The following is a 22,692-nucleotide window of genomic DNA, read 5'->3' as shown; positions in this document are numbered from 1 at the left end:
GCGACCATCGGCCCCTGCGGGGAGCCCGCCGGCGCGGGAGCGCGAGCGCGGCGCGGACGCCGCCGCCGGAGGGGGACGCCGGCCGGGACGGAGGAGAGGCCGCGAGGAAGGGGCGTGAGGCGTGAGGCGGCCGGCACCTAGCCCGCCGACGCCACCTGCGCGCCCCGCGGGGGGAGGGGTATTGGCGGGAGATTCGGAGGCGCGCGACGCGGGCGTTGGGAGGCGGCAGACGGCGCGTCTCCGATTGGTCAGGCCGGGGCGGCCTCCGATTGGTCGGCCCGGCGGGGGCGGCCTCCGCGCTGGCGGGAACCGGGAACCCGGAAGGGCAGGCGGCCAGCAGCGTCAGGCCGCGCGGAACGCTGTCTTCAGTTTCAGCCGGAAGTTGTTCGCGCTGAGACGCCCGCGCCGCGAACCCCGGTCCCTTCTGGGCTCTGCCGCCTCCCGCGCTGACGCCGCCCGCGCCCACGGCCCCTCCGCGCCCTCGGCCCCATTTGTCATGCTTCAGCCGGCTACATGCACCACTTTCCTAGAAACGTCAGGTCGGCAGCACCGTGAGAGCAGCAAGCACGCTGTCGGGGAGCTCACCCGGCAGAGATCCAGGGCCCCCGAGGCCTCAGGGGACACAGCCGGGGATGGAGGCCTCCACCAGCAGGCCCCGCGCCCGTGGGCCCCCAGGGCTCTGGCCACTGCCCTCTACCAAAATACCAGGCCCAAGACCACCGCGCCCACTCTTGCAGGTGTGTTAGAAATAGGCTTCTAGAGCCACCAGCCCCTAGCTGGGAAAGTAGCCGGGAAGTTCCTACAGCGCACGTCGAAGATGGCTTCTCCGCAACTGTTACCACGGCTTGTATATCAGAAAAACAGATTATTCCACTTAGAGGTAGTATAAACTTCAAACTAACATTTTATTAAATACTGTATCACTTTGCTACAACAGATGTTTCTTTATAAAATTAACCTTTTGTGCTAAAAATTACCCCAGACGCAGCCCTCCCCTAGCAGCACAGGAACTCTAGGCTGCAGCGGGGCGTGGCTCCTGGCTGCCAGCCCTGGTGGCCTTCATCTGCCCAGTGCCCTGGGAGCCCACAGAGCTGGGCCTTCTCCGCTCCCAAGTTCCCGGGGTTTAGTATGGCCTTGGGTGACTCAGGCCGGCTGGGTCCATCAGTCCTGCTTAAGCCAGCCACGTTTAGGGGACTTAAGGCCCCCTAGGGCTTGAGGGCTCCAAGCAAGGGTCCCCTCCAGCAGCCACAGCTGTCAGAGCTGGGCCCTGGGGCCTGGCACTGCCCTCCCCTCCCCACCTATGCCACTAGAAATTGGGATCACACCCATCAGCCCCTTGACCACTGGGCATATCCCCTTCTGAAGCAGATGGACCCTGGGGGGTTCTGGCCAGCCCTGTGCTGTGTCCCAACAGCCCTGTTGTCTGGATATAGGATGTCTCGGTGGCACTTGGTTTTCAGCTCAATGCGCACCCCTAGCTGGGAATCTGAGGCTTGGCCCTTCCCTGGACTCAGGGGCAGCAAAAGACATGTGAGTAAATGCGCCTCTAGGGGGTGGGCGGCTCCCACGAACACACAGCTAAGGGAACAGCAGCTAAGAGCAACCAGCCCCTCACCCAGCCTCTGAGGGGAAGCCCTGGGTGGTGCTCTCACCCTGAAGTGGTGGTACCCTAGGTCTCCCCCTCCACAGACAGGCTCTGCCCTGGGTGCTCAGAGCAGCCTTTGGGGGATTGAGGGGTGGTGAGGCGCCAACACCACAGGGCCAGCAGCTGGCTTGGACACAGGAGCAGAAAGACAGGCTTCACTCAGTCTTGCAGGAATCTGGGTCCGAGAGTAACTCAGCGGTAGGTGTGCTCAGTAAAAATAAGGCAAACGGCCCAAGGTAGAGATCCTGGGGTTTCCCAGAAGACAGCTCGAGAGGCCCTGGAATGCCCTGGAGATGGGCTCAAGGCTGTGTTCCCTGTGTCCAACACAGCCCCTACCCTGAGGAACAGGAGCGAAGGAGGCAGAGGTGCCAAAGACTCACCCCGCTGCCACTGCCATGCCTTCAACAGAGAAGGGCCCCCACCCCTACTCTTTGACAGCCTCAGGGCAGAGGTGAGTCCTCCAGCTGGGAAAAGAGCTCTGGGCCTGGGGACCTGGCTGCTCCCCAAGGTGGCTGCAGGGGCCCTGGAAGGGCTGGCCAGGACCCCCAAGGCTGCTCCCTCGCCCAGGCCTGGCCGGTTCAGCGCACGGTGCACACATCCAGGATGCAGAAGCGTGCGCGGCAGGTAGGGCAGGGCACACGGCTAGCCAGCCAAGTGTCAGGGCGCTGTGGGTCCTGGCGGCTGGCAAACCACTTGCCCATGCAGGTGAGACACCACATGGGGCGGCAGTAGCACTGCTGGCACTCGCCCTCAGCCACCTCCTGGCACATCTTCACCAGCTTCACACTGGCACGTGTCTGCATGCAGCCAATGCAGGCCTCCAGCTCCTGCAGGTGGGCCGAGATCACAGGGAGCATGGCCGGATGGCCCCATGGATCCCCCACCCTAGGGACCCTGCCCGCCCCCGCCCAGCCCCCCACCTGGCTGCTGGGGACTGAATAGGCCGGGTTGACCTCCACCAGGGAGGCAAACGTCTCCAGGAACAGGTCGCCCAGGCTCTGGTGGATGACGACGTTGGCCGCACGGCGGATGGGTGCCCGGAGCTTCTCACACAGCTCGCCGTACTCCGTGGAGTTCAGCCTGCAAGAAGGCGGGGGCTGCTGGGCTGGGGCCACTGGACTGAGGCCCCTCTGTAGGGCAGGGCCATTGTGCCCAAGCAGCCAGGCAAGGATCCTGGGGCAGGTGGCAGAGAGGCCAAAGCTGTGATGGTGACCCGAGCACCCACAACCACACAGAACGTGGGGACTCAGAGAGCCCAGCTGCCTGATGAAAACCAGCCTAGTGAGATAGCCCTGAGGCCAGAGCCCACAGACCCAACACCACCCGCTCACCTGACCCCACTGGCCGCAGGGAGGACTGCCACTGAGACACAGAGTGGCTGGCCCCTCAGCAGGCCCAAAATGTGTCCAAGGAGGGGCACGGCAGGACAGCCACAGCGTGAATGGGACACAAGACCTCAGCTCGGGCTACGACCTCAGAGCTGAGGCAGCCACCAAGCCTCTACCCTGTACAACTCCCAAACGTCCCCAGCATGCTCCCCAGAGAAGCTGAGAAAGGAGACTTGGAGAAAGGGGAAGCAGAGGAAACCTGTAGGGTGCGAGGTAGGCAAGGCACCAAGGGGCCAGGACGGGCCTGGGGTGGGCAGGGCGCTCAGAGGGAGAGTCTCGCAGGAGGGATGGCTGGAGTGGCCACTCCACGCATCATCGCCTCCCAGAAGGGCACAAAAACGAACCTGTGCGCTGGCTGGGCACGCGTTCTCCTGCAAGCCCCAGCCCCCAAAGCCCTCCCTCGGGCACGCCTACCGGATGTCAAAGGCCCGCACAGCAGGGCTGGTACTGGCCACACGAATGGTGAGGAGCTGCACTGGCAGGTTGGAGTCCGGCGAGAGCTCATGCTGCTGTGACTCCGTCACAGTCAGCTGCACATCCTGCTGCTGGGCCACGTACACACAGTACGTGGTCACCTTCATCACCCACGTATCTGTCACGATCACACGGGCTCCTGGTGCCCCCGTGGCAAACTTGTCAATACGCCGGAACTCAGTGTTGACGGAGGAAGCGACGGCCCGCCACCCCGACTGTGGAAGGGCGTAGAGGGCCAGGGTGCGGGCCAGTGGGTGGTGGGCCCACCGGTCCCGGGACCAGTAGTAGATCAGGGTGCAGGTGATAGTTGGCAGGGTCACTGCCAGCATGAGGAAGAGCTGCCAGGCCTCCGGGGCCTGGCTTGGGGAGTAGAGCTGCTTTTCCGAGGCTGCGAAGCACATACCTACGTAGTAGCCTGTAAGGAACAGAGTGAGCCTTAGCAAAGGTGGCGACTACCAAGTATCTCCCAGTGAGGGCCACAGTGCTGTCCCTATACCTGGGGGGAGAGCACTTCACTTGTTCCCACCCTTGGGCCTGGCCCTCTGCCCTGGTCAGCTCCCAGGGCGAGGCCATAGTACCCACAGCAGGTGGGCCTCACCCACCTCCACACTGGCCCAACTAAGCCCTTGCCACCAACAGTGACGCGACATGAAGTGAAACGTTTTTAATTCACTACTTCAGTTTTACACAAGTAAGAGTGAGTACTGAGAAAAAGCAACAAAACCTAGAATGGGAAAAACAAATGCAAGGATCTAGTGTCACCAAATGCAGAGCCGCCCTCCCCAGGGTGGGATCTTAGCCCCTCGACCCCACCCTCTGAGTGTGACCCATCCCAGGCCTGGGACATCATGTGCCAGATGGTGGGGGCCATGACAAGGACACAGGAGCCAGCTCTGGGGCCCCTGCTGGCCAGATTGAGGCCACTTTGCACATCAAAATGAATGAAGTAGGGGCCAGCCCTGTGGCATAGTGGTTAAGTCTGGCACACTCTGCTTCTGCAGCCAGGTTCGCAGGTTCGGATCCCAGGCATGGACCTACACCATTCATCAGCCATGCTTTCGCAGCATCCCACATATAAAATAGAAGAAGACTGGCAAAAATGTTGACTCACAGCAAATCTTCCTCAGAAACAAACAAACAGAAAGAATGAATGAAGTAGATAGCGAGGGGGTGCAGAGACAGGATTGAGATTGCATAAATAAGTTTGCTGTTGATGAAATCATGTTTTAAGATAATTTGCCATGTGCCAATAAATAGGATTCAAAGCTTCAACAAAAAAAAAGCCTTTGGCGGAGGGGGGGTGGTGGGGGTGGTGGGTAAGCCCCATGGCCGAGTGGTTAAAGTTCCGGGTGCTCCACTTCCATGGCCAGGGTTCACAGGTTCAGATCCCTACTCCACTCATCAGGCATACTGCGGAGGTATCCCCTGTACAAAGCGGAGGAAGACTGGCAAGGATGTCAGCTCAGAGCTAGTCTCCCCACCAAAAAAAAAATACTTCTCAAAACAAGTTGGAAAATAAAACAAAATCCCGCGTCCAACCATAGGCCAGGCTCCATGCCCTCCTCTAGGTGTGGCCTCTGTGAGTCACTCAGCTCTGTAAGTTCCGACTTCCCTGTCTATCCGTGGATGGAGGCCCAGCCCCCTACAGGCCCTCAGAAAGGGTGGGTTAGAGGGGCTCCAGAAAGCTGCAGGGCTCCTGAGCTCCCAGGGCAGAAGCCAGCCCACAATCCTCATGGGAGCCCAGGCCCTGAGCCACACGTTCCTCGTCTGGGCAGCGGTCTAACTGGCCGCCCTGCTCACAGGGTGCTGGGTCCTCAGGCTGAAGGAGCCCAGCGGTGACCCCAACACCAGGCAAAGCAACCAGTCGGCCCAGGGGACATGGCCACCAGCTCTCCGCGCTGGCCCTGTCTCCATCCTGACGTGGGCTCCTCTCCGCCCACCTTCCCCGCAGGCCCCAGGCCCCTCTGGCCGCTCTCCACACCGGCCAGGCTGCTGCATCCGTCGCCAGGGGGACATTCCCCCGTGACCACAGAGCTGCAGACGCGGCCAAGCCGCTACCCTCCCACACCGGCTTCTGCCCGCGGGTCCTCCAGACCCCCGCCTGCCCCCCACTCTCCAGCCAGTCCCCGTCCACCCAGTGACAGGCCGGCCGCCCAGAGGCCAGCGAGCCCCTGGGGCACTGCCCAGCACGGCCCCTGGGCAACCTGGGAGCGTGCCGGCCTCAGAGACGCCTTCCTCGGCCTCCGCACCTGTGACAACCCCGCCCAGGGTCACCCACCTCTGCCTGCCCTGCCCACGACCAAGGCCCGGGGCAGGGCCACCTCGTCGCCCAGGAGCCCCCGGGGTCCGAGCCAGCGCCTCCGCCCCCTGCGAGCGGCCGGCGGGCGGAGCAGCCTCACGCTCGGGGCCGGCCGCTTCTCCCCGGGCGCCCTCCCCGACTCTCCCCACAGGGCGGGGACCCGAGCGGGCTGCGGCCGGCTCACCAAGCGGCAGCAGAGAGTGGCACAGCAGCGTGGCGGCCGTGCGGCGCAGGTGGTAGGGCACGAAGGCGGCGTCCTCGCTGCCCAGCCAGCCCGACAGCAGGTTCTGCACCGTGAGCCCGGCCGAGTAGAACTCGGTGGGCGTGAACACGAAGCACACCGCGAACACCAGGTAGGCCAGCGTGAAGGTGACTTCGGGGCTGTCCATCGCGCCGCCGCCGCCACCGCCGTGGAGCCGTCCGGGACAGGCCCGCAGCCCCCGGCACCGGGAACAGGCCCCAGCGTCCCGGTCCGGTGGGCGCGGAGCGCTCTGGGAGATGGGGCCCGCGGAGCACACTGGGAGACGGGAGACCCCCGTGGAGCACTCTGGGAGGTGGAGTCCCCGCCCGCGGGGCGCTCTGGGAGATGGGCGTCCCCATGGAGCATTGTGGGAGGTGGAGTCCTCGCCCGCGGGGCGCTCTGAGAGATGGGATGGAGTCCCGCCGCCAAGTCGGCGCAGGGCGCTGTGAGAGATCGAGTCCCGGGGGGCACTACGGGAAATGGATTTCTCGCTCCCAGCACACGGCCAGAAGTTGTGAGCTGCCGCAACAGTCCTCGCGAGGGTTCGAATGACCCTCCAGACCCGTCCTCTGACTCCAGGAACAAATTAACAAAGGCGTGCGTTTGTCACAAACTCTGGAGGCAGGCCAGAGCTCAGCCGGCTCCGCTCCGGGCTGCTGCCGGGCCGGCCGGTGAGCGTTGACCCGGCGGGAAGGCGTCCCTGGGGGCCGTGGGGCCGGCGCCACACCTAGTCCCATTTCACAGCTAGGAAAACCGAGACCCAGGCGAGTGGCTCTCAGGCCCCGGGCCTTCCGCGCATTCTAGCCGCGTCTGCAGAGCCCGAGAGCCCCAGGCGACAGCAGCGCCCCCATCACCGCCGGCCTCCGAGCAGCCCTTCCCCTCCGCCCGCTCGGCACGCCGCGATTCCGGCGCCCCCTCGCCCAGCGTGCCCTCCCCCCGCTCCGGAAGCGGAGCCGCGGGCGCGCGGGGGCGTGGCCTGGAGCGCGGCCTCCCATTGGCCACCGGCTTCCCGTGCGCCGCGCTCCCAGCCGCCCGCTGATTGGCCGCGCGCGCCAACCGTCGGGGTTTGAAACCGCGGCGGGCGGACCGGCTCCCGGACTCAGCGCCTCCCGCTCTCTCGGCTCCGCGCGGTGGCCGGCAGGTAAGGCGGCGGCGGGGTCCCGGCCCGGGCCTCCATCCCAGCCTCTTCCCCACCCTGCGCCCGGCCCCGTGCCTCTGTCCGTCCTGGAACTGCCGCCGCCCTCCTGCCCCGCGCCCTCCTCCCGGCGACAGGTCGGCGCTGGCGTGTCCCCCCCGCGCCCCCTCCCAGGGCCCGCCCCGTCGGCTCCTCCCGCCTCCCCCAGGGCCGCCTTCCCGCCGGGTCAACGCTCACCGGCCGGCCCGCCGCAGCCCGGAGCAGAGCCGGCTGAGCTCTGCCCCGCCTCCCGAGACGCCTGACGGGCGCCTGCCCTCCTGGCTCCTCCGCCGTCCCTTTTGTCACCCTCCTGGAGGGTGGTCCTCCAGAAGGTCCATGTGTCAGAGTCCCTCCGGGCCCTGCCCGCGGGCCGCCCCCCCACCTCGGTGACCTCGTCCAGCCTCAAATACCACCTCTAGCTGTGGTTTAGCAAATGCACGTCTCCGACACCGAATGCCGCCCGGCTCGCTGCCTGCCCCCCCGCCCGGATGTCCAAGACGGGATTCCTGATGCCCAGCCCCTCCCGGCTCTGCGTGGCCACGCCTCCCTCCAGTGGGGGCTGCTTGGTGCTGCTTCCTCCAGCCCCACCTGTGCGCCGTCCCCGCCTCCCGCTGCACCTGTCCCACAGAGCGGCTGGAGCTCCCAGCTCTGCTGATCCTCCCCTCCCACTCCTCCCCCACCACAGTCTTCAGCAGCGGGGCGGCCTCTGCTCAGGAGCCCCGGCCTGGTCCCCATTGTCAGTAGAAGCCAAACATGACAGAGGCCACCGTCAGTGTTCTCCCTCCTTCCCCAGGCAGAGGACTGCCAAAAACCTGTCCTCTAGGCCCCCCTGGTGTGTCCCACAGCCATCCAGCCCCCTCCCCTGTTTTACCCAGTTGCTCAGGCCGAGAACCTGACAGTCACCTTTGACTTCTGACTATCTTTCCCACTTCCACACACCGCAGGGGGCCTGCTGGCCAAGCCAGGGCTGACCGCCCGCCCAGGCCTGCTGCAGGAGTCTCTGACTCTCCACTTCCTGTCCTACACACAAACAAGGAGCACCCCCCAATGCCCTCCAAAGCGCCAACTTCACACTCGTCCCAGCCCCCCTTGCTCCTTCTGCCCCAGACACCTGGGCCTTGTTGTTCAAGCCACAGCCCCCGCCACCAGCAAGTGCCCATGGTGCCACCTTGGGCAGATCGATACTCAGGTCTCTGACGACTTAGATTGAGAATGTCACATCGGTGACCGTCATGAGGACTGTGGGAGGGAGGAAATCTGTTCTAGAGCCTTTTGGGCCAGACTGGAGGGTAGTGTATTTCCAGACTCCAGGCCTTGATGTAGAAGCTCCCCACCCGGTTATTCTGCGCCTCACTGCTTTCACCAGCTCCTCCTCTAGGCCTCAGCCATCCCGACGCCCCCAGCTGGTCCCCATTTCACAGCCCCGTGGGGGGAGAGCAAGCCACGCCTTTCTGCTTTTCTTTCTTCTGCCAGCTTTGCCGCCTGGTCCAATTCTAACACGGCCTCAGCACCTCGAGTGGAGGCCTGCCTGTGGGAGACCCTGGCCTCCTCTGCCTCTTCCGGTTTTCTTCCAGGCCACCACTTAGCTGTCTCTTGACTCTTACCCACAAAGTTCAACTTATTGCGAGCACCTTGTTTTTCCTGTGCCCTAAAGGCTGAAGGCCCTTCTAGCCCTTGGGCCTGGGAGGTGGTGGCTCCCCTGAAGCAGGACAGGGACCGCCTGGTAGAAGACGCTGCCTGAGGTGTGACCCAGCTGCACAGGAAGGTGGATGTCAGCAGTGCAGGGTCAACTCTGTTGTTTTTACCTTAGTGCATCGAGACACCACAGCGTCGCTGCCTTCATGCTGACACAGGTTGTCTGCTTTTTCAGAATGAGTCTGCAGATCTTCAATGACGAAAATGTCACTGGTGACAAAAGTGCGGAGAACTGTGACTTCCTGTTTTCACCACCAGAGCTTACCGGAAGATCATCTGTTCTTCGTCTGTCACAGAAAGAAAATGTGCCCCCCAAGAGCATAGCAAAAGCTGTGAAGGTGAGCGCGTTGTGCCCATGTGAGATCTACCATGTGTCACATGTCAGGTCACCCTGAAACCTGCTTTCCTGGTGACTTGACTGAGCTGGCAGGGCGGGGTGCTACCCACATAGCGGTTGAAGACTTGAATTATTGAACAGATGCTCTCTCCCTCCCCAACAGGTGACTTTTCAGACGCCTCTGCGGGACCCACAGACGCACAGGGTTTTAAGTCCTGTTGTGAGCAGCAAACCGGAGGCTTGCTTTGCTCTGGGTGAGGCCAGAGGGTTAGGAAACCCTCCTCACATCTGGACGCAGAAAGAGAAGTAAGTGTGGGTGCTGTTCGTGTCCTGCAATTTATAGCATCTCTGACGGACTTGGCAGGAACATTCTGTCTTATTGTCTGTCACATCTGGTTGGGTTCCTCCTGGTCTCTACTCTGAGCTTGTGCAGCGCATGGTCCCAAGTATTCGGCATCAGAAGTCATTAGTGGAAAAATGGATAATGGAATACTTAGAATAAGTTTAAAATTCATGTTCCATTCCTTTGTCGTACCCTTGCCAACAAGTTGGGCTCATTTTTCTCTAGCTTCGCAGAATGTCCTGGTCACGTCTCCAAGGAAGGGTGCTCTGTGGTTTTTCCTTTTTTGTCTCGTTCCACTGGGGTGTCTCTCCTGCTTGCACGTTGAGCCGTGTTCTTTTAAAGGCAGAGGCGCTGTCTGTTGTGTGATCTGGTCAGAATGTGGGTGGCCTCAGGGACCAGGTCTTAAACACCTCACTGGCTTGGAGAAGCTTCTTGGCAGCCTCACCCTGAGTTTGGTGTTTGGCTTGGGCATGGTGGTCGACTAAGCAAGTGCCATGGCTTTTCCCGCCTCTGGAAGGGAGGGCCCTGGTGGCAGCTCTTCACCCCCAGATTGTGCTGAACTAACCTGACGGCGGCCCCCAGGGACCCTCTGCATCAAGTGTCACTAACATACCCTTCACCTAACTTAAGTGAAACGTTCTTGGGGCTGTGGTCCTGTCTCCCAGTGGAAGAACCTCGAGCCTGAATCTGTCCCTCTCCCCAAGTGTCCTTGCTACTTTTCAACTTCAGTTTTGTCCTTTTTGAAATTCAGCTAGATGAGATTAGAGTGACTCAAATACTGTTCTTTTATAATGGCCTCAAGAAGGGAGGGAACCCAGCCACTCAGACCCCACCTCCTGGCCACAGGATCTGACCTGCTTTGCGGGCCAGGGCAGTTCCTGTCTCTGCCAGGTCTCTGCAGTGCCACAGAGCAGAAGTAGAGGCCAGGCCAGGAGGACCCAGAGAGGGTGGCCCTGGGAGCCGGGGCCCTGCTCTGCTAAGGCAGTGTTCTCAGTCTCTTCTTCAGTGAAGAGCTTGACCCTCATGCGCCCTGACTATCCCTGACTGTGTAGCTAGGTAGTCCCCAACCTAAAGGGGGAAATAGGGTAGGGCAGAAAACGTTAACTTGGGTCATTTGTCCGTCAGGTTTCTGCTCTCTCTCAGAAGCCTGTGTGTCCCTAGGTTGCCCACCAGCCTTGATTAACGGGACTAGACTTGTGCAAGTTCATCCCAGGGAGAGGATTGACTGAACGTTCTTTTTTTGTCTTAAGCTAATGTTTTCATGTGGACTAAAAGCTAAAAAACTTCACGGTTCCTTAGTATTAACTAAGTCTGTTTCTGAAAAGCCAACAGTTGACCAAAGAAGTGGACACCAAAACAACCGATGGAATTCTCCAGAAACCAGCAGTGGTGGATGCTGACCCTCCTCCAGGGAACATGAGACCAGCCTCTGAAGACAGGCATTCTGGCGGGCCCACCTCAGCTCCCCTGGCCCTCTTGAATCCCTCAAGCTCTCCCCAGACGCTGGAAAGTCTTAAAAACCAAGTGCCATCTCCAGGACGAATGTCTGGCAGCCCTGAGCAAGACTTGGAGGCAAACGTTCATTCTTATTCCTTAGAGAAAAGCATTATGTCCACCCCTGAAATTCTAGAAGACCCTCCTGGGATGGTGCCCCAAGATAGAACTGCAGACCCTCACACAGTGGCAGGAGGAAGCTCGCACAGGATCCCTGCTTCCGCAGCCGGGGCCACTCTGCCTGCTGGAGGTGCCCCCGAAGGAGCACATGGAGAAGGGCCCCTTGCAGACCTGCCTGGTGAGGCCTCTGCCGACCCCGAGAATACCACCCGGGCTGGCCCTCTGGGGGCTGGAGGCACCACGTCCCCAAGTCCTCAGGAGGAAGAGGCCGACAGCCAAAAGGCTGACTCTTGGAGGAGCGGGCCCATAAGGCTAGAATTTGACTTCTCCGACGAGGCTGCCAGCAAAAGGCCACCCCCACCAAGGAAGCTGGGGAAGAGACCTGGCCTCAAGGCTCCCTCATGGAGGCCGGAGGGGAGGCAGGAAAAGAGCCCCAGGGAGGTGGATGAGGGTCCCGTTCCCCCTCCCGGGGGGTCTTACAACCTGGACTGCAACAAGTTGGATGACCCAAACGTCAGCTCGTTCGGAGGCGGTGGGGAGGCTTGGCCCTCAGAACGCCCCCAGGACGGATCTGCCGGGCCCGGGGCCGCACAGCTGAGCACTGGGCCTGCGGCCGTGGAGAACTCGCCTCCAAACCAGTGAGTGTGGCGTGGCGCTGTTGGGGGCGGCTGCTCCGTGGTGTGTGTGCTGGAGCACCCGAGAACAGAAATGCCACCTACATGCCCCCTGAGAAGGGGCCTCGGGGCACATGTGGGCCCGTCCTGAGTCCCGAGACCAAGGAAGGGTGCTCACAGCAGCCACGGCTAGCGGGAAATAGTGGGAAGAGCATCCCCACACCCTGTTACATCCCCGCCACGGGATGGGGGCTGTCATCATGGTTTTTAAGAACACTATCTGTAATGAATTTGGAATTTCTAGAAAGATACCTAGAGAAGAAAAAACACATATAATTCCAAAACTGACAGAGCGGCTGTTAGCACTGAGCGTGGTTCCTAAGGCTCTGTCGGGTCTCCTGGTGTGGGCACCTCCTCACATGCTCACTGCTCTCTGGGGACAGCTGCTTGGTGGCTGTGAGTGCTCAGTCCTGAGAGAAGCTTGGCCAGTGGCTGGCCAGCACTCAGACTTGCAGCTTCTCTGCAGAGACCCTGACTGCCCTGCAGGCTGCCATCCCCACCCCAGAACTGCCCCGTGAGGGGGTCCCCACCCTCCAGGCTTTTGCCAGTTTCCTGGTAGAAAGGATGAATGAATCCTTGTGGTTTGCTTTTTGCTGAGTTGAAACGACCTCGGAGCTCCTTGCCTGCTTCCAAAACCTCCTTCGAGGCTCGTGATCCTCATGCAGGAGAGGTTGGTGGCTTTGATAGGCCACTCAGCTTAGGCCTTGTGCCTCCCTTCCTACGTGAGGGTCCACGGTGCCAGTGGCTGCTCAGGGGGTAGGGAGGGATGACACCGGCACAGGCCCTACTGACCCGTCTCTTCAGGCAGGTGCCTTCAGCCTCCGCAGATGACACACCTGTGGTGCAGACCGCAGCAGGGACCTCAGGAGCAGTCGGCAAGGTACGGATTGCATGCGTGTGCGTGAACGAGCACAAGCACATCCCTGCACTGTCACCACAATTTGCATATCATAACAGGGTAGAGGGTGACCAGGTGGGACACTGCTGCCTCTCAACCCCTACCCCCCACCCCCCCCATCTTGATGGGACTAGATGAGGCAAAGGCCCCACCCAGGACTCTTGACTGCACGAGATGCTCAAACTGAGCCACCCGAGGTGACATTGACCTCCCTTCCAGGAAGGAACTGTGAATTCTTCGGGCACATTGGCTCCCACCAGCAGTCCATGCAGTGAGCTGACGGCCTCACCCACTAAACCGGCGTCCCCACCTCTGCAGGGGCCAGAGCCAGCCTCAGACCTGAGTGACGAGCACTTCCGAGACCCAGCTGAGGGTACGTTTCCCCTGGGTCATGACTCATCTGTCCCCGCTGTCAATTTGCCTAAAATACGTCCCGTGAGCATGTGTGTTCACTGGCGTTTGTGGGTGATCATGCTACAGGCTGCTCTGTTCCCAGACTTTAAGTGATGCACACAGAAACTTCTGGTTTATCAAAAGATGGGCATTTTCAGGAGAACAGAACTGATAACCTTTATAATATAGGGGATTTCTAGAAATGGGAGTTGTAGACTCAGAGAAACAGGCAGAAGACACAAGTGAGGCTTTGCGCAGTTGCAGGCACATAGTGAACAGCTGGGCCTCACTGATCATCAGAAATGCTGCTGGGATGAGAGCCCACGGTGACAAAATGAGCAGCTCAGGCCTTCCACGCAGGCTGTGTTAGGTGTGGTGCTTCTGTACGACGGACATGGAACAGTCACTAAGGTGCATTCAGGGAGAACTTGCGGTTTAATTGCTTTAAAAGATGTAAGGCAAGGTAACAGGACCTCAATTTTGGTCACTTAAAATCCAGCAGGCACGGGGAAGACAGGCTGGAACGAGGCGTTTGTCTGTGGCAGGATAAGCACAGGGTCCTCACGGTGCAGGTGGGACCAGGAGCCGTGGATGAGCTCCGCCAGGGCAGGCCTGCCCCACAGGGAGCCTGAAGTCACACGTGTGGGCTTGGTGTCTGATTTCTTTCACTGAGAGTGCTGCCCAGGTTCATCCGTGGTGTAGCATGTGCCAGTGTTTCATTCCTTTTCATGGCTGAGCAGTGTTCCACTGCGTGGGTGGACCCCAGCTTGTTTGTTTGTTCCCAAGTTGAGGAACATTTGAGCTGTTTCCACTTTTCAGCTGCCGTGAATAGTACTGTTATGAAGGTTCGTGTTCACGTTTTTGTGTGGACATGTTTTCCACTTATTTTGGGTAGATATATCTAGATGTAGCATTCCTGGGTCATATGGTAACTGTGTGGTTAGCTTTTTGGAGAACTGCCAGGTTGTCTTCCAAAGTGGCTGCCCCATTTAGCAGTCGCTTTACAGCAGGGCGTGAGGGCTCCCATCCCCGCGCCCTCGCCAGCACTTGTTCTGACTTTCTGATTCCAGCCAGCCAGGTGGTGTGCGTGTTCCCTCGTTCTGATTTGCATTTCATGGCAACTGATGCAGAGTATCCTTTCCTGTGCTTGTCGGCCTCTCCTGTGTCTTCTTTGAGGAAATGTCTGCTCAGATCCTTGCCCATTTTTTAATTGTCTTTTTACTAGAAGAGTTTCTTGTACAGCCTAGATAAGAATCCTTTATTTTCTCCCACCCCGTGGGTTGTCTTTTCACTTTCTCAGTGTTGTCCTTTGAAGGACAAATATTAACTTCGAAGCCCAATTTATCTATTCTTTTCTTTTGCTTGTACTTTTGGTGTCAAATGTAAGAAATCATTACCAAATCCAACGTCATGAAGATTTACCTTTAGAGTCAGAGTTCTTACCTTTAGGTCTGGTCTGTTTTAAGGTCACATTTGTATATGGCATGAGGCAGCCTGAGGTTTTTTTAAGCGAAGGTCACAGTATCAGAAATTAAAGGCCTGGGGCCAGCCCCATGGCCAAGTGGTTAAGTTTGCATGCTCCACTTCGGTGGCCCAGGGTTTCGACAGTTCGGATCCTGGGCACTGACATGGCACTGCTCATCAAGCCATGCTGAGGTGGCATCCCACTTGCCACAACTAGAAGGACCCACAACTAAAAATACACAATTATGTACCAGGGGACTTTGGGAGAAAAAGGAAAAATAAAATCTTAAAAAAGAAATTAAAGGCCTTTTCTTTTTTTTCTTTTTTTTTTTTGAGGAAGATTAGCCCTGAGCTAACATCTGCTGCCAATCTTCCTCTTTTTGCTGAGGAAGACTGGTCCTGAGCTAACACCCATGCCCATCTTCCTCTACTTTATATGTGGGACACCTACCACAGCCTGGTTTGCCATGCGGTGCCATGTCCACACCTGGGATTCAAACTGGTGAACCCCAGGCCGCTGAAGTGGAATGTGCACACTTAACCGCTGCACCACCAGGCTGGCCCCTAAAGGCCTTTTCTATGGTAGTTGAAACAGTGGTTCTCAACCACTGCAGTTTAGCCCCCAAGGGGACGCTTTTGGTTGTCATGCCTGGGGGGTGCCGCCCACAGAACAAGCAACTCCAAGTGTCATTAGCATGAGGCCAGAAAACCCACTTCAGAGACCCCTGTCCAGGATGGATGGTGGAGTGGGCGGGTCACAGCTCAGTGTTTGCACAGGCTGAGTACTTGGCTGTGGGGCTCCCTCCAAGGTGGACATGGAAGCTGCTGAGCTTGCATTTATTTCACCAGAGAGCCGTGATCCGCCACGTGTGGGCTGGTGGCGGCAGTGCTGATGCGCTCCCTCTCAGTTCTAGGTGCAGGGGCCGAGGTGGACTACCTGGAGCAGTTCGGGACTTGCTTGGTGAGGGCCCCGCACCTTCACGGCCGCCCTTCCTGAAGGAGGTGTCTCCAAAAGGGACGCTTTCTAGACTCGCCCCATGCCACTGTCACAGCTCAGCAGCCACCGCAGTTTTTCCGGTCAGACATCAGCAGTGTCCACATCTACCAGGATGTGGCCGACCCAGTGCCATGATGGTTGTCTGGGTCTCTGCAGGGCCCCTTTTCCTGCAGCTTCTCTCCTGAGCTGCATCCCGTGGTCCCAGCGGGTCCCCTGCTGGCCGCTCACCCAGAGGCAGCCTTGAGCACACTGCTCCTCTGCTGGGGACAGTCCCACCTTGGGAGGGGTCTCACTGTGTGTCACAGTCTCCCGGGCCCTTTGCCCAGTGAGCGAGGCCCCACACCCTTGGGGCTGTTGTTTGTCAGGGACTCCACAAACCCATTGACGTGCCCGCCTCCCTCAGTTTAAAGAGTCAGCCCTGAGGAAGCAGTCCTTATACCTCAAGTTCGACCCGCTCCTGATGGACAGCCCTCAGAGACCTGCGCCCGTGGTCCCCACGACAGACAGGTGCGCCCCTCAGTCTATGGGGCTTGGGGTGGGCGGGCTAGCAGGCGGCCATTACCAGGTGCACCGGCGATCAGAGACTCCCAGGTGAAGGGGGGATGTTCGTGGCTCAGTCTCTGAAAAGCAGGCTCAGAGGAGCTGGGGCCGCTGGGGGGCAGGCAGGGTGACTGAAAAGGAACAGTCAGTGGAGCTCTGGCCTGGAAGTCAGTCACAGTCAGAGCAGCGCAGGCAGCAGTGAGCAGGAGGAGCGAGCCCTCTGGCCGTGGGTCATGTCTGGCCCACTGCCTTTTTCTATAAATAAAGTTTTATTGGCACGCAGTCACACTCATTCCTTTACGTATCTGTGTGGCTGCTTTAGCACTTAAAGCAGCAGAGCACAGGCAGTCACAACAGAGGCCATGTGGCCCACAAATCCTAAAACATTTGCTCTCTGGCCCTTGGGGAAAACCTGAGCAGAGCCCTGCTCTGGAAGAAAACAAGGCGTCTTGATGTTCTGGTCTGGTCTCTCAGTGTGCAGGACGTGGACGCGCCCTCGGGAAATCCGCCTGCCGCCAATCTCGTGGAACTTGACTTCCTAGGCCCTCCGGATGTGCCTGTAAGTGCTTCCTCCCTTCTGTGGTGTAAAGAGATGTGTGTTGTTTTAAGAGCCTGGGTTTTATCTTCCAGGGATGTGCAAGTTTCAGAGGGTCACTTGGGGGCTGCAGGGCCGCTCCTTGTCACAGGTCACTCACCGTGCTCTCCCGGGAACCTCCTAGCCTCCGAGGGCCTGTCTTCCCTGATAACAGGTCGGAAACAGAGGTGAATGCAAGAGGAGCTTTTGCCCAGCTGGTCTCTATCACCCCTGCAGGTGCTGGACCCACCTTTGTGTGTCCTCGGGCCCGGGGGTCCACTGCTGCCCGTGGGACCCATCGTGGACGTACTACAGTACAGCCAGAAGGACCTGGATGCTGTGGTGAGGACAGGGCGTAGAGGAGGGTGGTTTCCCAGAGTGCTGCCCCCACCTGTTGGTTACGGCCCTGGGTGTGGTGTCCACGGACTGCTCCAGAGACCCATCGAGAGCTAGGAGTGGATGGCTCTGAGCACTGGCCTTTCCCAGGCTGCTGCAGGTGCCATTGCATGTCCACTTACTGAGCCCCCGGCCCATCACCCAGTTAGCTGAAAGTCCTGTTTCCACCCAGCTTCTCACGGAGAACCTGTTCACATGCTGAGGGTCTGAACGTCCATGTGCCCCTGTTCATGTGTCCTCCATAGGCACTGCTCTGAGCCACCCTGGGGATGGCAGAGTAGGACAGCTGGCAGGACTGAGCTTCAAGCCCCTGAGTCCCCTCACTGCCCCAGTGATGCCCTGGGTGGTGTCTGACCAGGCCCCTCCTCGGTAGACCTGTGTGCTGGGCCCAGGCTGGGACATGCACTTGCCCAGAAGCGCCCAGGCTGCCTCCACTGGCAGCTGTGTCCTCCTGGGTCTCGATGCCCCATGGCCACCTGCCTGCTCAGAGTTGGCCCAGCAGCTCACAGCTCAGACCATTTGTGGTCCAGGCTGGCGTTCTCTCTGCCACTGGGCCCCTCCCCTCTGCAGGCTGCTCTCCCAGCCTCCCTGTAACAGGAGGCCTCCCCTACCCATACCCACCACACACAGGCGTGGGCTCCTGGGAGCCAGTGGGACCCCTAGTACACACCTGCCCACGAAGGGGAGCCCTCTGGGCTCTGACAGGTGGACACCCCAGGAGACATGCTCTCTCACTTGGCACCTGCTGGCCCTACCACAGCAGCCACCCTGTAAGGGGACATCTACCAAGTGAGGCACAAGGCCTGACTGGGCTCCTTGCAGCCCATCCCCTGACCTGACTCAGACACATCGCCCCAGAGACCAGGGGCCCGGGAGGGGTGCCCAGCACCAACTTGGTGTGTGGTTGTGCAGGTGGAAGCAACACAAAAAGAGAACCTGTCGCTCAGGAGCGAGTGTGAGGCGCTCCAGGCGAAGAACCTGGAGATGGGGAAGATCATGGATGGGTTTGAGAGGATGGTGTACCAGGCGATGGGTGAGTGCCAGGCACGCGCAGGCCCCTCTTCCTAACAGCAGCCCCCCTGGGAGCGAGAGCTGCCCACGGCCTGCAGCCCCTGTAGAGGAGCTGCTGAGGCCAGTGCAGGCACGGCTGGCGGTCAGGTGGTGCCATACAGCTGGCACTACTCAGCCCCCAAATTGGTGAGCCCCTGAAGCTGGGGCCGTGGTGGGAAGCAGATAGGGTCCCTCCATGGGCGCTGCATCTTCGCTCAGCCCCCGCACCCCGCCAGGTGGCTGTGTGTCCAGCTGCAGCCTCTGTGGGTGTTGGGCACTGGGTGTGTCCAGGCTGGGGCTGGGGGGTGGGAGCACCGGCCCTTACCCCAGGCACCACTCAGGCTCTCAGAGGCCCCCAAATGTGGGGACCAGCTGCAGAGTCACACCAGGTGTCCCTGTGGGTCTCGGCGCCACCCCTCTTCCTCAGGACCTCTGCTGTTGGGCCCTGGGTTCCCTGTCCAGCCCCTTAGGCTCCGGCTGGAGCTGGTGTTGAGAAGATGGCTGTTTTCTGGGCACTCATGCCCCTGGCCCTGCTCCTGGGAATCACGGGGGAGGGGCCTCGTCACCGTGCCTCTACCAGGATCCCAGGCGAGCCTTGGCCAACATGCCTCTCCTTACCACCATTCCCCTCCCCTCCTGCTCGTCGTTTGCGGCACCTGCGTGTGGGTGACCTCTAATCCCGAGTGGTTGCTCTCCTTTTCTCAAGAGGAGGCTCAGAAACAGAAGGAACTTGCCAAAGCTGAGATCCAGAAGGTTCTCAAAGAGAAAGACCAACTGACTGCAGACCTGAGCTCCTTGGAAAAGTCTTTCTCTGACCTCTTCAAGCGGTTCGAGAAACAGAAGGAGGTGATCGAAGGCTACCGCACGGTAGGTGGTGCCACACCTGTCCTCCCCAGAGCCCTGGGTGGGCAGTGGTCGCTGACCGTGCTGGGCTGCCCTGTGTCCTCACTTGCTGTGGGTTAGAGCCCCAGCCCCATCAGGCTGGAGGCCGTCTCCACACCCTGGTCCTTTGTGAAGGGAACGCAACTCGGCACCTGGCCGCATGTTCCCCTGCACCAGGGCTGCGAGGCCAGTCTGGCCAGTGGGCTGGCGAGGTGCCGTCTGCCTGGGGAGGCGCCAGGTACGTTAACAGAGGAACCACAGGGTACAGCAGCTGAGGGAGTGCCCAGATGTGCAGTGGGCCCCAAGGAGCCAGCAGCTGCCTTCTGCAGGAGGGCCTGGGCCCAGTTGGGGCCACACACAGGGCTGCCAGGCAAGGGACAGCACATCCTAGGCATGAGGCCAGGACAGGGCTCCCCACACACACCGACCCCAGCTGGACCCCTGCCTCCCTTGGCATTGCTCCAGTTCTCTCTGTGAGGGGAGATACCTAAAGAAGCTGATACACCTCCCAGAGCGCAGAGGGAGGGCACCCACACAGCAGAGGGCAGCACAGGGATGACCCACAGTTACTGAGCTGGGCTTGGGGAATGAGCGCGAGCTCGTGGAAGTGGTGGTAGAGGCACAGTAGCCCGGCCTCCTGGGGAAGGGCTGGGCTGGACCTGCAAGACGCTGCCTGATGTGTGGGAGGAGGAAGCTGGCTGTGACTGCAGAGGGTACGGCTGAGGTGGTGCCGTCACCACAAGGGGAGGGCCCTTGGGTGGCCCTGGAAGTCTGTTGGACTGGAACCAGCAGGCCCTGCAAGGTTGTAGCTGAGCTCATGGCGTCTCGCCTCAGAGTCTGGGGGGCGGTCAGTGGCCGTTTCTGGCTGCCGGGCAGAAGCCAGCCCAAAGGGTCTATGGAAGAAAAGGTCAACCTTCCATTTCTTCTAAGATAGCTTTCCAAATAATGTCCGACACAGCGTAACAAGGTACACCGGAGACAGGAAAGTCCGAGTGGAGATCAGAAATAGTCACTGGAAACAGCCCCAGGGCTCCAGGTGTGAGTGTACACAGAGGAGGCCGGTGGTGGAAGTGCCCTCAGTTCTGCCCGCAGGCAGTCGGCAGGCCTGGCTGTGCCCCAAAGTCTGTCAGTGCTCCCAGCTGGGGTGCGTGGCAGGGATGGGAAGCGGGCCCCTTCTGGGAGAGGCAGACAGTACATTTGGCTTGAGGGTGCTCCGCCCCAGCAGCCTTCCTGCTGGCAGCGTCCGGCCCTGTCCTGGGGTGGCCAAGCCACAGTCTGACGGTGCGGGCTCCCTCCCAGGGCTTCCTCGCACACCTCATCCCGTCTTGGAGGACACACATACAGACTTTAAAATAGCTGTTGTCTGTATTCAAAGGAGTATTGTAGTCAAGACCTCAAAACTAGAGGAGAACCAGACGGACGCTCTGAACTGGGAAATATGCCAAAACTTAAGATGGGCGCCTGCGGGTGAGCTTGGCCGCCAGGAAGCTTCTCCATGGGCAGGGGAGGGGCCGCCGAGCAAGGGCCTGGCCGCGTCCCTGGGGCTGAGGAGGGAGAAGAGGGAGAGGTGGGCTAGGCAACGAGAAGGCCTGACCCGTGTGTGACCGAGAGCTGTGGGGCCACACGGCTCACTTTGAAAGAGCTGGCCGAGAACTTTCCACAGCCAGGAGACAAGGCCACAGGTCTCGAGCAAACACTGTTCTTGAGACCTGGTACCTGATGGGCAAGTGCTGGACGCTGGGGGGCAGGGCATTGAGAGATGGAGCAGTGTGACGAGCAGACGGTGGCAGGGGTGCGATCCTTCACACTGAGTCTTGGAAGGAGATGGAGTGGCCTACTTTCTGCCTCCGCCCGAAGTTGGTGTCATCACCTGTAGCCGGGCGTGCGACTGCCTAGGAGGCCGTCCCCACGTGGCCCTCAGATAGACAGCCATGTCCCTGTGTCCAGATGTTCCCTACTGTCGTCTTCCCTTCTGGGGCCAGCAGGGAGACCTGGCCCCTGAAGTGGGGGGCTTGCGGGAACTGTCCGTGGACCTGGTGCATGGCCCACTTTCTCCCACGGTGCCTGGGCATAGTGGGGGGGTGCACAGGTGGGCTCTATGTGCCAGGCAGGCTGAGGGAATGGGCAGGGGGCCTGTAGAGGGTGACAGCAGCCGTCGAGGGGTCTGGTGTCAAGCCTGGCTTCAGGGGACCGTCCACAGGAGGCCTGGGGCTGTGTGGAGGGGTCTTTACCAAAATAAAAATGGGAAGCGTTTCCGCGTGGCCTTCCTCATCTTCCGAGGAGGCTCGAGCTGCTGTTCCACTAACGTCCCAGAGGGCCTGTCCACACCTGACCCCGGGACCCCCAAGCCAAGCCTGGGCAGTCGCAAACAGAATAGTGCCCTGTTAGCCATTAACATCTGCGCGTTACTTAAAGAATGAAGAATCGCTGAAGAAGTGCGTTGAGGATTACATAGTGAGAATTGAAAAGGAAGGCCAGAGATACCACGCGCTAAAGGCCCACGCGGAAGAGAAACTCAAGCTGTGAGTGCTGCGGGGAGGGGAGGACACAGCGGGCAGGAGACAGGCGGGGAGGATGAGGGAGCCTCCGCACTCAGCCCTGCCCTCTGCTTCTCTAGGGCAAACGAGGAGATCGCCCAGGTCCGGAGCAAGGCCCAAGCAGAGGCCCTGGCCTTCCAGGCGAGCCTGAGGAAGGAACAGATGCGCATCCACTCACTGGAGAAGACCGTGGAGCAGAAGGTGGGCTCAGGGGACCCAAGGCTTCCAGGCTGACCAGGAGGGGAGGACCACTCCTCTTCTGGGACCTGCCCTGTAGCAGGGATGGTCAGGCAGTACCTTCTAGAAAGCCTCTGTGGCCTGCTCCCAGGCCGGGCCTCTCTACTCCTCCTCAGCCCCTACATCCCGGGGCCAGGCCAGACAAGCGCCTTGGCCGGGTGCTGTGCCTGAGGGTGTCATGAGAAGTCTGGGGATCCCACTTTTCTCCTTCAGACTAAAGAAAACGATGAGCTGACCAGAATCTGTGACGACCTCATATCCAAGATGGAAAAGATCTGACGTGGAAGCCCCTGACCCGTGCCCATCCTGTCTGTCTGTCTGTGTCTGTCCAACTATTAGGTTTCATGTTCTTTCTTCTCTTAACCTCAACTCACTTTTAAACTAGTTTGCTTTAAAAAGAAGACTAAATAAAGTTTCCGTTAAGTTTAAGCACTGAACTTGCCCTGGTTTTGATTAAAATGAAGCTTTCTAGCCTTGGCGGAGCCGACCCACAGCTGCTGTCACCCACTGTGCCTTCGGCCCTACCCTGCACCTCGTAGCTGCCCAGTGGGTGGGCAGACGGCCGGCCCTGCTCAAGGGACGGCCTGAAGGGCTCCGGTTCCGCCCTGTCTGCCCCTGCCTGCCCCTGCCTTCTCCCATCAGCCGCATGGTTCTGGGGTGGGGAGGGTGTGTCTCTGCCTTGTGACCACAGAGCAAAAGCCAAAGGGACTCAAGCTGTAGTGTACAGAAGTAAACCACACCGAGCTGAGCTGGTGGTTGGCTTGGTATCACTTGGCGAGGCTGCAGGATCCCGATAATGGATCACTCACAAGGTTTGGCTGAGGTATTTTGTTGTTGGGG

The 22,692-nt window shown here is 59.8% G+C and overlaps 2 protein-coding genes across 2 annotated transcripts; one reads left to right on the top strand and one right to left on the bottom strand.

Annotated features, from left to right (window-relative positions):
* Positions 1-886: 886 nt before the first annotated feature.
* Positions 887-6,428, bottom strand: TMEM129 (transmembrane protein 129, E3 ubiquitin ligase). The gene is made up of 4 exons (XM_014840252.3): positions 5,991-6,428; positions 3,448-3,922; positions 2,566-2,725; positions 887-2,472 (listed from the first exon to the last, which is right to left on the bottom strand). The coding sequence occupies exons 1-4, from the start codon at positions 6,193-6,195 to the stop codon at positions 2,224-2,226; spliced, it is 1,089 nt and encodes a 362-aa protein (XP_014695738.1). The 5' UTR covers positions 6,196-6,428; the 3' UTR covers positions 887-2,223.
* Positions 6,429-6,939: 511 nt separating this feature from the next.
* Positions 6,940-22,281, top strand: TACC3 (transforming acidic coiled-coil containing protein 3). Its single transcript, XM_044768001.2, has 15 exons — positions 6,940-7,188; positions 9,092-9,254; positions 9,417-9,559; positions 10,922-11,848; positions 12,689-12,764; positions 13,002-13,155; positions 15,548-15,600; positions 16,040-16,143; positions 16,651-16,735; positions 16,988-17,092; positions 18,059-18,179; positions 18,903-19,063; positions 21,494-21,600; positions 21,696-21,816; positions 22,066-22,281. Exons 2-15 carry the CDS (start codon positions 9,093-9,095, stop codon positions 22,129-22,131), a joined length of 2,385 nt encoding a protein of 794 aa, XP_044623936.1. The 5' UTR covers positions 6,940-7,188; position 9,092; the 3' UTR covers positions 22,132-22,281.
* The last annotated feature ends 411 nt before the right edge of the window (positions 22,282-22,692 follow it).

This window comes from Equus asinus, chromosome 3 (genome assembly GCF_041296235.1).
Source record: "Equus asinus isolate D_3611 breed Donkey chromosome 3, EquAss-T2T_v2, whole genome shotgun sequence".
NCBI classification, from domain to species: Eukaryota; Metazoa; Chordata; class Mammalia; order Perissodactyla; family Equidae; genus Equus; species Equus asinus.
Note: the sequence above shows the minus strand (reverse complement) of the source record. Positions and strands in the feature narration are given on the sequence as shown.

Coding starts and splice junctions, on each gene's coding strand:
- TACC3 (XM_044768001.2), top strand. CDS start 9,093: ATGAGTCTGCAGATCTTCAATGACGAAAATGTCACTGGTGACAAAAGT. Junction 9,560..10,921: donor ATCTGGACGCAGAAAGAGAA/GTAAGTGTGGGT, acceptor GTTTCTGAAAAG/CCAACAGTTGACCAAAGAAG. Junction 18,180..18,902: donor GATGGTGTACCAGGCGATGG/GTGAGTGCCAGG, acceptor CCTTTTCTCAAG/AGGAGGCTCAGAAACAGAAG.
- TMEM129 (XM_014840252.3), bottom strand. CDS start 6,195: ATGGACAGCCCCGAAGTCACCTTCACGCTGGCCTACCTGGTGTTCGCG. Junction 3,923..5,990: donor CCACTCTCTGCTGCCGCTTG/GTGAGCCGGCCG, acceptor TGTTCCTTACAG/GCTACTACGTAGGTATGTGC. Junction 2,473..2,565: donor ATTCAGTCCCCAGCAGCCAG/GTGGGGGGCTGG, acceptor GCCCACCTGCAG/GAGCTGGAGGCCTGCATTGG.